The sequence below is a fragment of the Macrotis lagotis genome, chromosome 6, assembly GCF_037893015.1.
Source record: "Macrotis lagotis isolate mMagLag1 chromosome 6, bilby.v1.9.chrom.fasta, whole genome shotgun sequence".
NCBI classification, from domain to species: domain Eukaryota; kingdom Metazoa; phylum Chordata; class Mammalia; order Peramelemorphia; family Peramelidae; genus Macrotis; species Macrotis lagotis.
Window position 1 is genome coordinate 228,536,516 of NC_133663.1, and position 13,750 is coordinate 228,550,265.

At 37.8% G+C, this 13,750-nt stretch overlaps 1 protein-coding gene across 7 annotated transcripts in view; it reads right to left on the bottom strand.

Annotated features, from left to right (window-relative positions):
* The window catches only part of OFD1 (OFD1 centriole and centriolar satellite protein), a 52,793-nt gene extending 39,162 nt beyond the window's left edge, over positions 1–13,631 (bottom strand). For 3 of the 7 annotated variants that reach the window (XM_074192423.1, XM_074192428.1, XM_074192429.1), the window contains exons 1-4: positions 13,067–13,630; positions 11,818–12,018; positions 10,090–10,158; positions 9,973–10,003 (exon numbers count right to left, since the gene is read on the bottom strand). In XM_074192423.1, coding sequence (XP_074048524.1) covers positions 9,973–10,003; positions 10,090–10,158; positions 11,818–12,018; positions 13,067–13,159 — 394 coding nt within the window. In that variant the 5' untranslated portion in view covers positions 13,160–13,630. Of the gene's footprint in view, positions 1–3,124; positions 5,621–9,972; positions 10,004–10,089; positions 10,159–11,817; positions 12,019–13,066 lie in introns of those variants that run through there. The other 4 variants (XM_074192425.1, XM_074192426.1, XM_074192424.1 and 1 more) reach the window with 3 other exon arrangements.
* Positions 13,632–13,750: the final 119 nt, after the last annotated feature.

Consider the following 13,750-nt stretch of genomic DNA (forward strand, 5'->3'; position numbering starts at 1 on the left):
ACACACACACACAAAGGGGGCAGCTAGGTGGCGTAGTGGATAAAGCACCAGCCCTGGAGTCAGGAGTACCTGGCCCTGGAGTCAGGAGTACCTGGGTTCAAATCCGGTCTCAGACACTTAATAATTATCTAGCTGTGTAGCCTTGGGCAAGCCACTTAACCCCATTTGCCTTGCAAAAGAAAAAAAAAAAGAACCAATACACACTACTACTGTGCAATTCTGGCAAGTCACAACCTCTACTAAGACTGTAAATTACAGAGAAGGTACAACATTGGTACTGGGGACCTTTTCCTTATCTACCCCTAAAACAAAATCACATGTCCAAACCCTATTCCCCAACATATGACATATTAGTATAAGCATTCTAGTTCACTAACAAATCATTGAAGAATAAATATCAATGTTCAATATTGGTAATCTCAGTGATTTTTCAAAGTATGATGTTATTCTTTGATATAGATTTGGGCTCAGTACTTAGAAAATCCATTTAAGAGTTATAAAACAAATTAAATTAGAAAATAATATTGTCCTTAATAAAAGAAGCAGTACTATTCCGGGAAATTTTGGTAACCAGGTGTGTTTTCCTTTTCTGTGCTCAGCTTCATTAAATGTATTATCAAAAGGAAAGAAACAAGAATTAAGCATGTATTAGGTTCTTACTTGTTCTTACTTTCTTCAGAAATATTTTATTTGGTACTCACAACCACCCAGAGAGAGAGAGGTGTTATTATTATTCCTATTTAACCACTGAGCATATTAAGACAAAGGTTTGCCTAGGTTCACAGTATTAAGTATCTGAGGTTACATTTGAACTCTGATCTTCCTGCTCCCAGGCACAGCATTCATTAAACTGCATCACCTGGATGCCTCTAATTATATTGCCCAATTCAGGCCCTGAAACTTGATTTAAGAACTTCAGAAAGTCCCAAAGTAAGCAATTAAAGCAATTAACAGGTAAAAGTTCTGAAATGTAAAAATTTAAGCGAAGGCTCCAGAGCTTTTACTTTGAAACTCAGTCTTTTTGTGTACTAATAGAGTGGACTTCCCCCAATTAATTTATCACTGAAATATATCACTAATGAGAATAACATCCCACGAAGTAGAGAAAACTTCTCTGAAGATTTTAAAAAATATCTTTATCTTACAAAACATAGGGACTGGACTACTTTTTAATATCCCTTCCAAACCTATGATTCCTTGGGAAACTGTTATATTATATTTCAAAGTATCTATATATCTAGCAGACTGGTCTTTGGAAAGTTAAAATTTAAGGCTTATCTGTACTTTAATAGTACCTCAGAATGTCTTAGATGGCTGACACCATTTACCACAACATTGTTTTCACTCTGCAATCCCTTCTAAGAATTGCCTGTGCAAGGGAACTCAGTTAGAGCAATGTGAGTCTTGGTGATGAAGACAAAAATGAATTAAGAGCAGGCAGAAATTACTCCATCAATACTTATCATAAAGAACCAATGGAAGCACTGCAATGCAAAAACTCCAGTGTCCTGTTACCAATAAGGGGTGCTTTTGAAGTTTTTGCAAGGGTTCTTTCTCAAAAATAAATCAGTACAATAAGCAAATGTTTTCAATAGTCTGAAAGTCTCATACACATATATGAAGGGTTAGTTTTTATATTTTGTGTATGTAAGAAGTGTATAGTAAGGTCCCCTCCAAAACAACCTGCAAAATGCATCAGAATTACTATTACTGCTATTACTATCAGGATTCCAAGAAAAAAATTAATGAGTCAATCATCCAGTTTAGGTTGGCAGAAAGAGATAGAAGAGGCTACAGGGTCAGGTCAGAAGTACATGATGACATGACCAAGGAGAGATGGAGAACATCATTAAAAATAAACTAGATAGTTTTGACTACATTAAATTAAAAAATCTTTTGCACAAACAAAACCAATGTAAACAAAGATCAAAAGAACTGTGGTAAATTGGGAAACAATTTTTACACCTGGTATTTCTGACAAAGGATTCATTTCTAAAATATACAGAGAACTGAGTGAAATTTTTAAAAAGAAGCCATTTCCCAATTGACAAATGGTCAAAGGATAAGCAAAAGCAATTTACAGATAAGAAACTAAAGTGATCCATAGTCATATGAAAAATTGCTCTAAATCACTAATTGTTAGAGAAATGCAAATTAAAGCATCTCTGAGGTACCACTTCACACCTCTCAGACTGGCCAATATGACCAGAAAGGACACAATGATCAATGTTGGAAGGGAAAAATCTAGGACACTAATACATTGTTGGTGGAGCTGTGAGCTCATCCAACCTTTCTGGGGAGAAATTTGGAATTATGCCCAAAGGGCAACAAAAATGTGTATACCCTTTGATCCAGTAATACCACTACTGGGTCTATACCCTGAAGAGACCATGAAAAAGGGTAAAACTATCACTTGTACAAAAAATATTCATAGCAGCCCTGTTTGTGGTAGCAAAGAATTGGAAATTAAATCAATGTCCTTCAGTTGGGGAATGGCTTAACAAACTGTGGTATATGTATGTCCTGGAACACTATTATTCTATTAGAAACAGGAGGGATGGGAATCAAAGGAAGCCTGAAAGGATTTGCATCAACTGATGCTGAGCTAGATGAGCAGAACCAGAAGAACATTGTACACCCTAACAGCAACATGGGTGCAATGGTCATCCTTACTGGACTTGCTCATTCCTTCAGTGCAACAATTGGGCACAATTTTGGAATATCTGCGATGGAGAATACCAGCTGTACCTGGAGAAAGAACTGTGGAGTTTGAAGAAAGACCAAAGACTATTACCTATAATTGGAAAAAACCCATTATCTTATTATGTAATTTTGCTATCTCTTATACTTTATGTTTGTTCCTTAAGGATATCTCATCACATTCAATGGACATCAATGTATACCATGGAAACAATGTAAAGACTAACAGACTGCCTTCTGTGAGGGGTGGGGACTTCATAAAAGCTGTAATATTTCTTTAAAAAAAAAAAAAGCAATGTCTCCCACTGCATCCAGAGCCATCTCCAGTTGTCTTGATTATCTGGTCACTGGACCCAGATGGCTCCAGAGGAGAAAGTAAGGCTGGTGATTCATCCCAGAAGCCCCTCACTCAAATTCAACTCACTTGCATATCATGGCAGCACCTCCTTGCAGGGCCTTCTTTGAGAAAGAAGGACAAACAACACAGCAAGTTCTGAATCAAGAAGCAGCAAATGTGTGACTGTAAACCCAAGAGCACAAATAAGTACAACGCAGACAGAAACCAGCAAAGGAATAATCAGGACAGGAACTGTAGTCCAAAGAGGGGAAGCCTGTAGATCTTTCAGTCTGAACAAGCAAAGTTTTCTAGCTGGCTTACTGGGGCTCCAGGAGCAGACTCAAATCCAGGTCAAGATCTTACAGAGTTCAGAACAGGGGACAGCAATCAGACTTTGCCTGGATCAGATCATTCTGAGAGCATTGAAAGCTCATAGATCTTCAATCTCAATTGTTCCTAAAATCTTGGTCAATATCTCAAGAAAGCAGCAATAGGATCAACTCAGAGTTTTCCTCCAGAAGTATATAAAACCTTGTCCAAACATCAAATATGAAGACAGGAAGTAGGCTAGAAGAACAAGGAAAGTAAAAAAAAAAAGACTCCCACCATAAAAAGCTATTATGGTTACAGGTACACTCAAGAAACAAACCTTTAAAAAGAGAATGGCTCAAAAACATCTACAAGTAAAATCCACTTTGGCCACAAATTCAACTAGTTTCCTGAAGAAATGAAATTTTTAAAAATCACTTAAAATTTTTTTGAAAAATGAAATGGGGGCAGCTAGGTGGCACAGTGGATAGAGCACCAGCCCTGGAGTCAGGAGTACCTGAGTTCAATCCGACCTCAAACACTTAATTACCTAGCTGTGTGGCCTTGGGCAAGCCACTTAACCCCGTTTGCCTAAAAAAAAATGAAATGAAAGAGCTAGAGGGAAAAAACAGAAAATAAACTGTAGAAGAATTGAGAAGGAACTGGCAGCTTGGAACAAAAGTGCAAAACCTTGGCCAAGCAAGAAATTCTCCCAAAATTCAAATGTATCAAACAGAAACCATGATTCCAAGAGACAAGAAGAAAACAAAGTCAAAAAACAAAAAAAAAACCCCAAACCAAAAAACAAAACACAAAGAAAATGTATGGTATCTCTAAAGTAAAAACAACTTTAGAGAAAAACAAATCAAGGAGGAAAAAATTATGACCAAAAAAAGGAGCTCAGACGTATTTCAAAAAATATTATTGCTGTTCAGTCATTTCAATCATATTAAATTCTCTGCAACCCCATGAATCACTTAAAATCTAGAGGGCAAAGTGGAAATACAAAGATATACCAATCACCTCCTGGCTTAATTGGGGAAGGCAGATTTTTCCTTTAAAGAAATTAATTTTTCTTTTAAAAAGCAAATTCAGTTATATGTTAAAATTACCAAAGAGGTGGCCAATACATGAGTATACAACAGCTTAAGTCTGATGCTTTGAAGAAAATAATCAAAAAAATTTTAATGTTAATAAAACTTATTTTAAGATATATTTCAGAACTTATATTTTAAATTTAATTTTTATTGTTCCCTGGTTATATACAATTGCTAAGTCATTCATACTTGATCCTCTTACAACATTGCTGTTTACAGTGTATATAGTACATTTCCCATTGTATCTGCTCATGTAAATTTTTTTACTAAGAGCATGCTGTTCTTCATTTCTTGAAATATTTTAACTCAATCACATACCACAATTTGTTCAGCCAATCTCCACCCAATGAGCATCTCCTCAATTTCCAGTTCCCGGCCACCAGAAAAAAAAATGCTAAAAACATCCTTATACATATAAGTCCTCTTCCCTCCTATTTTCCACCTCTCCTGAAATACAGATCTAGTAGTAGCATTGCTAAGTTAAAGGGCTGGCATGGTTATATAGCCCTTTAAACATAGTAGAACTTACAATTTTAAGAAAGAAAAAACCCAATTTGGCTTTAAATGTCTAAATATTCCCTATCATTTTTATTTAAGATAATAAAAAAGGCAATTTTGGATAAAAAATAATTAGTGTTAATACTGAAATTTTTAAGTTTTCAGAGGCTATATCTATCAATTACTTCTAGTTCACTGGCCATCAAATAGGACTGTCATTTAAGTTTTTTCTGAAGACTGGTCTTCAAGTTATTTTAGCTCAGCTGTTGAAAAACATTACAAAGACATTACAAATATAAGGTTTAAAGCATTATTGATTTTAGATAATTCTCCAGGTAATCCAATTTCATTATATACAAATTTGCTGAGATGTATATAAAGTTCTCTGAATTTATCAACATATATGAAGATTTAAAGACAGTTCACTCCATGCTGTTTTATGCTATTTTAAATAACAATATTTTTAGCTTATTATCCATCAAGGAAGGCTTATCTTTAGTTATAATTTACATTAATTTTAACTTTTGTAAATTTTTATTTCTATAAATACTGATTACTTTGTAATAAAAGAATCAGAAATATTTTATATCCTTTATATGATATTAAACAGATTAAAAAGCTTTTGAGACTTAGTTGGGTCATGAGTCCATTTACTTTTACATGAACTTATCACTAAAATTTATAGACCTACTACCCAATTACCAGGCTGTCTTCATACTTGAACACGTTGAAAATCACTGTTTTAGGACATTAAAGGTACAAAAAAAGACAAGACAGTTTATTGGGCAACTTCTAAACTCATATAAGTGCTACAAATCCAACATCAAGAATAAATCTATGATATAAAGAACTAAAATAGCAAGGATGGCTAGAATAACTTTAAATTGCTTCAATTCATTTAAACAAATATTTATTGAAATAGAATGATCAGAAATTGACCAAGATATGTCAGAAATTTTTATATTTTTAAGTGAATTCATTAGTTTGCTTAAATTTATCAAATATAGCTAATGTATGTACATGGTGTTTCAAAATTTAATATTTATTTATTCTCATTCTGTACAATGTTTTATGCATTAATAAAATATTCTTGTTTAAGAGTAAACAAAATACACCCTCCCCCCAATAATATAGACTCACTTGAGCAATAAAGGGGAGAGAAAAAAATTAAAATTAAAAAAATAATAGTAATAATTGTAGGTATGGCCAGGTGGCACAGTGGACAGAGCACCAGCCCTGCAGCCTGGAGCCAGGAGCACCTGAGCCCATATCCGGCCCCACACACCCAACAATCACCCAGCTGTGTGAAATGCAAGCCACCCCCACCCCAATGCCCGGCATAAACCAAAAAAAGAAAAAAAGTAGACCTAAAATAAAATAAAATTGTAATAATAGTAGGGGTGGCTGGGTGGCAGACAGAGCACTGACCCTTGAGCCAGAACACCCAGGTCCAAATCCAGCCTCAGACATCCAACGATCACCCTATGTGGCCCCAGGCAGGCCATCCAGCCCCATTTGCCCTGCACCCCCCCAAAAAATAATAATAATAAAAAAATGTGCTTCAGTCTGTGTTCTGACACCACCAACTCTGTCACGGGTGGATCACGTTCTTTATAAGTCCATCACAAAATTTACTTCCATATTTTTCCACCATTGCCATCATGGATTCCAACTCCCTCCTTTCGTATTGCCTCCACTACCATGTACTATATTTTCTCTCTCCTTTCACTGACTCTGCTGTAGGGTAGCTGGGTGGCGCAGCAGACAGATCCCAGGCCCTGGGGTCAAGAGGCCCCAAGCCCCCATACCACCCCTTAAGCCCAGCATCCATCTGGCCCTATGGTCCCAGACAGGCCTTCCAATCCCAGCCCCTTGCAAGAAGTAAAAAAGAAAATGTGTTATATCTGACCACTCTCCCCATGGTCCATCCTCTCCTCCATCATTCACATCCCTAGCCCTTCCCCCTGCCCCCCCCTCTCCTTTGTACTCCAGATATCTGTACCCCATTGAGTATATATGCTGTTTCCTCTCTTAGCCACCTCTGATGAGAGCAAAGATTCCCTCATTCCCCCTTGCCTTCCCCCCTTCCATATCATTGCAATAGCTCATTGTAATACAGAAAAATCTTATTATATGAAATATCTTGGCCTATTGCCCCTCTCCTTTTTCTTTCTATTACATTTCCCTTTTTTCTATTGACTCCATTTTTATACCATATTTTATCTTCAAATTCAGCTTTCTCCTGTGCTTCATCTACAAAAGCTCCTTCTACCTGCTCTTTTAATTGAGAAGGTTCATATAAGTATTATCAGTGTCATTTTTCTAAGCAGGAGTATATGCAGTTCATCATCATTAAGTCCCTCATATTTTCCCCTTCTCTTCCAATCTCTATGCTTTACCTGAGTCCTGTATTTGAAGATCAAACATTCTGTTCAGCTCTGGCCATTCCAACAAGAACATTTGAAATTGCCCTGGTTCGTTGAAAGTCCATCTTTTTCCCTGGAAGAGGACATTCAGTTTTGCCAGGTAGTTGATTCTCGGTTACATTCTAAGCTCTTTCGCCTTCCAGTATATTATATTCCAAGCCCTACGAGCTTCCAATGTAGTTGCTGCTAAGTCCTGTGAGATCCCGATTGCAGCTCCACGATATTTGAACTGTGTCCTTCTGGCTGCTTATAATATTTTCTCCTTAACTTGGGAATTCTGGAACTTGGCTATATATATATATTCCTGGGGGGTTGGTTTTTTGGGGATTTCTTTCTCGGGGGGATCGGTGGATTCTCTCCATTTCTATTTTGCCCTCTGCTTCTAGGATATCAGGGCAATTTTCCTGTAGTAATTCTTTGAAAATGATGTCAAGGCTCTTTTCCTGATCATGACTTTCAGGTATTCCAATAATTTTTAAATTATCTTTCCTAAATCTGTTTTCCATATCAGTTGTTTTTTTCAATGAGATGTTTCACCTTTTCTTCTAATTTTTCATTCTTTTGGTTTTGAAGTATTGAGTCCTGATTTCTCATAAATTCATCAATCTCCCTGAGTTCTATTCTTTGTCTGAAGGATTTGTTTTCCTCAGAGAGCTTTCTTATCTCTTTTTCCATCTGGCCAATTGCACTTTTTAAATCATTCTTCTCCTCAATAACTTTTTGAACTGTTTTATCCATTTGACCTAAGCTGGTTTTTAGCATGCTATTTTCTTCAGCATTTTTTTGGATTTCCTTGACTAAGCTGCTGACTTCATTTTCATGTTTTCCCTGCATCTCTCTCATTTCTTTTCCCAGTTTTTCTTCTAACTCCCTCATTTGATTTTCAAAGTCTTTTTTGATTTCTGTCATAGCCTGAGCCCAATTTCTGTTTTTCTTGGAGTCTTTAGATGCATGAGCTTGTGCTTCCTCATCTTCAGACTGAGTGTTGTGATCCTTTTTGGGCTCACAGGCAAAATATTCCTCAATGGTGTTCCTCATTTCTCTGCTTGCTCATTTTCCCAGCCTTAGCCTGTTTTGGGGGTGCTTCCTGAGCTTTTGGGACACTCCCACAAGGGTCTCAGTGTGTGAGGCTCTGTCCTCCCTCCTGGTCTGTGAATGACCATATGCACCCCACTCTGCCACAGGGCTGAGGTGAGGGAGCCTCTGCTGTTCTATGGGTGGGGGGGCCTAGACTGTGATCAGGATCTGACTGTGGTCAGAACCCCTGAGTCCTGTTCCAGGGGCAGAGCTCAGCAGTCTCTCTCTTCACTCCCCTCCCTAGGTTCAATGAGCTCATGCCCTGAGGACCCCTGCTTCCCAGCTCCACCTACTTCTGTTTCCTGGATCTGGATTGCCTTGGCCAAGCTGCTCACTGTGTGCCCTGAGGGCTGGGCTTCACATACTCACTCTGGCAGAGGTCCCCCGCTGTTCCCCCAATTTGTGCCTGAAGCTCCTCTGGGTGTAGGTCAGGAAACTCCCCCACTCAGGGCCCTGGGACTGCCTCCAGGAGGCTGAAGTTCTTTTGCTCTGGTGGGCTACCCCTCTGGACAGCCACCCCTCCAACCCTGGGGGTGCTGGGCCTTTCTGCTCTTTTCCAGGTTACCTTGAGTAGGAGAACTGCCTCACTGGGTCCCTCTGTGGGTTCTGTCTCTTGAAAATTTAGTTAGAGTCCTTAGTTTAGAAGTTTTATGAGAGAGCGCCTAAGACACCATCCTCTCGTCACCAACTTGGCTCCACCTTATGTTTCAAAATTTATAAATACTTATCTCCATTTTACTGATTAGAAAAATGAGGCAGAGATTAGGCAACTCATCCAGAATATCACTGGGTGATACCAATAAGTGGGGCAGAATTCTACCAACTATGGTCTTCCTGATCTCAAATCATCATCCACTATGTTACCTAGTTGTCAAATACAGTAGTTATAATATTTTTATTTAATTTGCTATGAATTACACTAATATCTTCCATAGGGTATGCTAGATTTGAAAAAGATTCAAATTTCATCTATATACTAGTTATGGTTATTGTTGTTATTTGTTCTTTGTTCTCTAAAATGATCATGACATCAGGAAAGTGATGCCATGACTAGCAAGAGAACTGGATTTAAGTGAAGAAATTGTGCAAAGTCATCAGCCTCTCTCTCCTCAGGAGCCATCTGGGTATAGTGGTAAGATATGGATCCATTGGAAATGGTCCCCTTGTGACCTGGGACTAAATTATTTAACCTCTAGGTATTAGGAAACTCCTTAGGACTTACATGTTAATTTATGAACAGATGATAATCAGCAGGGGTAAAGGGTGTTCCCACACTGAGGAAGCAACAGATTATTTGCATATTCATATTACCAAAAAAGACAAAGGAAAAAAAAATTTATGAATACCACTTTTTTCAAGAAAAGATAATAACAGTATTCAAAACTATCTTGGAATTGTATTTGGAAAAAAAAGAGTAATTATGTAATTCAAAGTAAATAATACAAATTAAGACACTACTCCCCCCTCCATAAAAAGCATATGAAAACAGTAATTTATGTATTTCTAGAATAATCTATGAATCTTGTACCTTTTTGGTTGTCTTTTTGAATTCTTCCAGTCTTTAAAAAAAAAGAAAAAAGAATTAGTTTCATTCAACTATGGTTAATAAATTAGAGCAGATTTACAGAATCTAAAATAATCCTACCAATGATTTGTAGAAACTGGATTTGGGATTGACTTTAATCAGCTGGAGTAGATCTTGCATAGTAAATACCTTTTTAAAAGAAAAGTAAAAATTAGTAGTATAATTTCTGTTGATTTTAGGTATGTTAAGCTAAAAAAATAAACGATAAATACAGCAACATTCAAATTAATTGTACAAGTATAACTCTACTAATAAATTTGGCTTTTTTACACAATAACAAATGTTGAACTCACAAATTTACCATATGTATATGGCTTCTATTAAAATGAATGGAAGCATAGGATCAAGGCATATTAATATTAATAATAAAAGCTAACATTTATATGATGCTTACTATGTGCCAGGTACTAGGCTAAACATTTTTTACAAAAAACTTCTCATTTGATTCTCACAACAACCCTTGGAAGTATATATTAGTTCTCCATTTTACAGATGGGAAAACTAGGCAAATAGAGGGACATGATCTGCCCATATCACACAGCTACTAAGTGTCTGAATGTCTCCAGGCTAGGCACTCTTTTCCACCATGCTGTGTAAGTTGCTAGTTATAAAAATGGAGAACACTAAAGAGCTACTTTTAAAAAATAAAATAAAACAATGTGTCATTTTTATGACATTGGTAGTTCTGTACAAATAAATTTCAATTAAAGTAATCTAAAAGATCTGTAGTATTTCATGGTTAACAATGTCTTCCTTATAGTATAGTTATGAAAGATTGTCCAAGTATTACTGATTAAATGGATGACTACTTTTTAGCTTTAAAATCATTTGATTATTCATACAGATACTGCTCAAAAAATTTTTAAGATTAGGGGAGCTAGCTTAGAGTTGGGAAACTGAGTTCAAATCCCCAGCCTCACAAACCTACTAGTTGTGATGGTAGACAAGTCACTTAACCCTGTTTGCCTCAGTTTCCTTAATTGTAAAATGAGCTATAAAAAGAAAATCCCAAATGGAGTCACAAAGAATCAGATATGACTGAAACAAATGAACAACAAAAATTTATCATGCTCATTGAAGAATCTAGGGGAAAAGCTGACATACTACTTCCAGGAGAACCAAAAGTTAGTTGTCCCTGATTCTTGATGTCCCCCGAATTCTCTTAGAAGAATGTCCCAAAAGGTTTAAAGTATTTATTTGGACTATTCAGAGAAGGTCCAAGTTGTCTAAGATACATTGTCCAGGAATAACAGGAATTCCTAGGGACATATGAAAAATCCTTTGTTTAATCAAAATAGCTGCCATATTAAATTGAGTGACTTTCCTTTTTCCTTCCAATAAAGAGGACAGAATATCCTTTAGTATTAACAATGATTCTAATTCTATTTTGTTGCTTTCCAGTCAGATGTAATAAGGAGATCCACCCAGCTCATATAATAATGTTTGTCCTTCATTCTCAAAGAAGACCATGACATGCAAGTAGGTTATGCCATGACAAGCATACGTTGGATTTGAGTGAGGAGGTGCTATGCTAAGTCACCAGTATCACTTTCTCTTCCAGAACCATCGATCCAATGGCCAGATATGGTGATGGCCCTGGATGAGGCAATCAGGGTTAAGTGATTTGCCCAAGGTCACCCAGCTAATAAATGTCAAGTGTCTGAAGTCACATTTGAACTTGTATCCTCCTGACTCCAAGGCCAGGGCTCTATCTATTGTGCCACCTAGAAAGTAAAGCATAAAGACATTTTATAAAAGTGGATCAAAAGGCAGAGAAAGGATGATTACCTTTTCTTTTTCTAAACCACTCTCAGGAAAGAAAACAGAGAGTGAATATTCATAGCCACACCTTCGAAGGTGATCAGCCACAAGGCTATTAGAAGCCCCAACTAATAATGAGCTTCCTTCAACAGCAATGGACTGGGGTTGCACTTCTCCATTCAAAACAGGATGCATCAACTCATGTATGAGCTGGTTTCGAAGTTGAGTCTACCTCAAAAAAAAAAAAGAACATATATTTAAAATTCTCTATACTATTATTTTTGCTTAATCAAAGTATCCAGAATTACTGAAAAAGTTTCTTTCCTTCAAACCAGTAAAGGATCTTTTCCTCCTGCTATGAGAATCAAATATCTTTCTACATTACATGTTATTTTTCACCCAATTAGAAATGGTTGCCAAAAGACCTTGCAAAGCAATTATGCTTGCCATGCAATTAAAGAAATGACAGGAACTGGTCCAAAAGATGAAAGAACTGTGCACAACCTGCCAGTTTATACCTATTTTCTTCTGGGTGCCTAGTTTCAATTACTTTGCAACAAGCAGCTTTAAATACCACCTAAAGTGGCAGGGGTGTACTGGCCCCTCCTACCTCTCAAGCCAATACTTAAATATTCAGGGTAAGCATTTATACCTGGGAAACAGGCAAACTACAGATAAGGGTTTGAAATACTGTTTTATTTATTGTCCAGACACAAATTGATGGGGAAATCTTAATAATGCAAAACAGCTAGTTTTTAAACATTTACCTGCACTTCCCTGATTGCATCACAGTTTAACTTAAAAAAAAATTTTTTTTAGTTTTCTTTCCACAAACTGCTTTAAGGTCTTCAGAAAGAGAAATTTCTTCTTACTTTCTACTTATAAACAACAAGTAGAATAACATCCCCAGAGGTTGCTGACAATGTGAAATATTTTATTGATCATTCCATCCAAAACCTGAAATTATTCTTTCACAATTCACCTACCAAAAAAAAAAACCTAACCGTCTTATACCTTAAAATGTAATAAAATTAACATTCTAAGCATTTTTAAAACTTCTATCAGTTCAACAAAATGTTACATCATCCCAATATTTTTGTTCTTAATATTACTTATTTCTATCTGAAACTTAAAAGTATAACAATTCTGAAGTTGACTTCAAAATGAAACCAGCTAATTCAAAACGGCTACACATTCAAAAAAACTTTAAAAGTTCCATCTGAGAAGGGACGCTGCCATCCCACACCTTTTGCTTATTATAAAGCAAACGAGGTACCTTGAGGGTGTCCAAAATACCCCGACTCTTAAATGTCTGGTACAATTTCTTTCGGAGTTCATCCTGAGACAACGTCTGGGTTTTGAGGGGCATCTTCAACTGAACCGGGAGACGCTGTGTCCCGGGTTAATCGGTGGTGGGAGAAACCTCCAAGGCGGCCGATCTGCTATTTCAAAACAGCACCCAGATCCCCGATTATTTCGAGAACCACAGAAGGTTCTCGGCGACCACCAAAAGGGCTTGTTTTCTCTAGAAAGTCACAAAATTATGTCTGCGCCCCCCCCCCCAGCCTCCGCCTCTCAAAAGGAGGAACCTCGCTCCGGCAAGCGCTAAGCGTCTCGGGGGAGACGCGTCCTGCAGCCCCTGGGGCCTGGGGTTTAGGCACCCGGCGGGGGTCCCCTGAAAAACAGCCGACGACGGTGGGGGGGGTAGCGGCGGAAGCTCAGGGCGGGCCCAGCTTTCACCTGCCGGGGTTAACAGACCGGGAGAGGGATCCCCGGCGGCGGAAAGGCAGTTCCCCCGCTTCAGGCGCGGAGTCCGCATGCGCCCGGGGTGACTCCCGGCTCTCCAAACACCGCCGGGTCTCCCCACCAACCGCAGCAGCCCGGCCGCGCAAGCGCACTGAGTCGGCAGTGGCGCCTGTTAAATGTCTCAGCCTCTCGCCAATCCGCAGCGGGTTCGGTT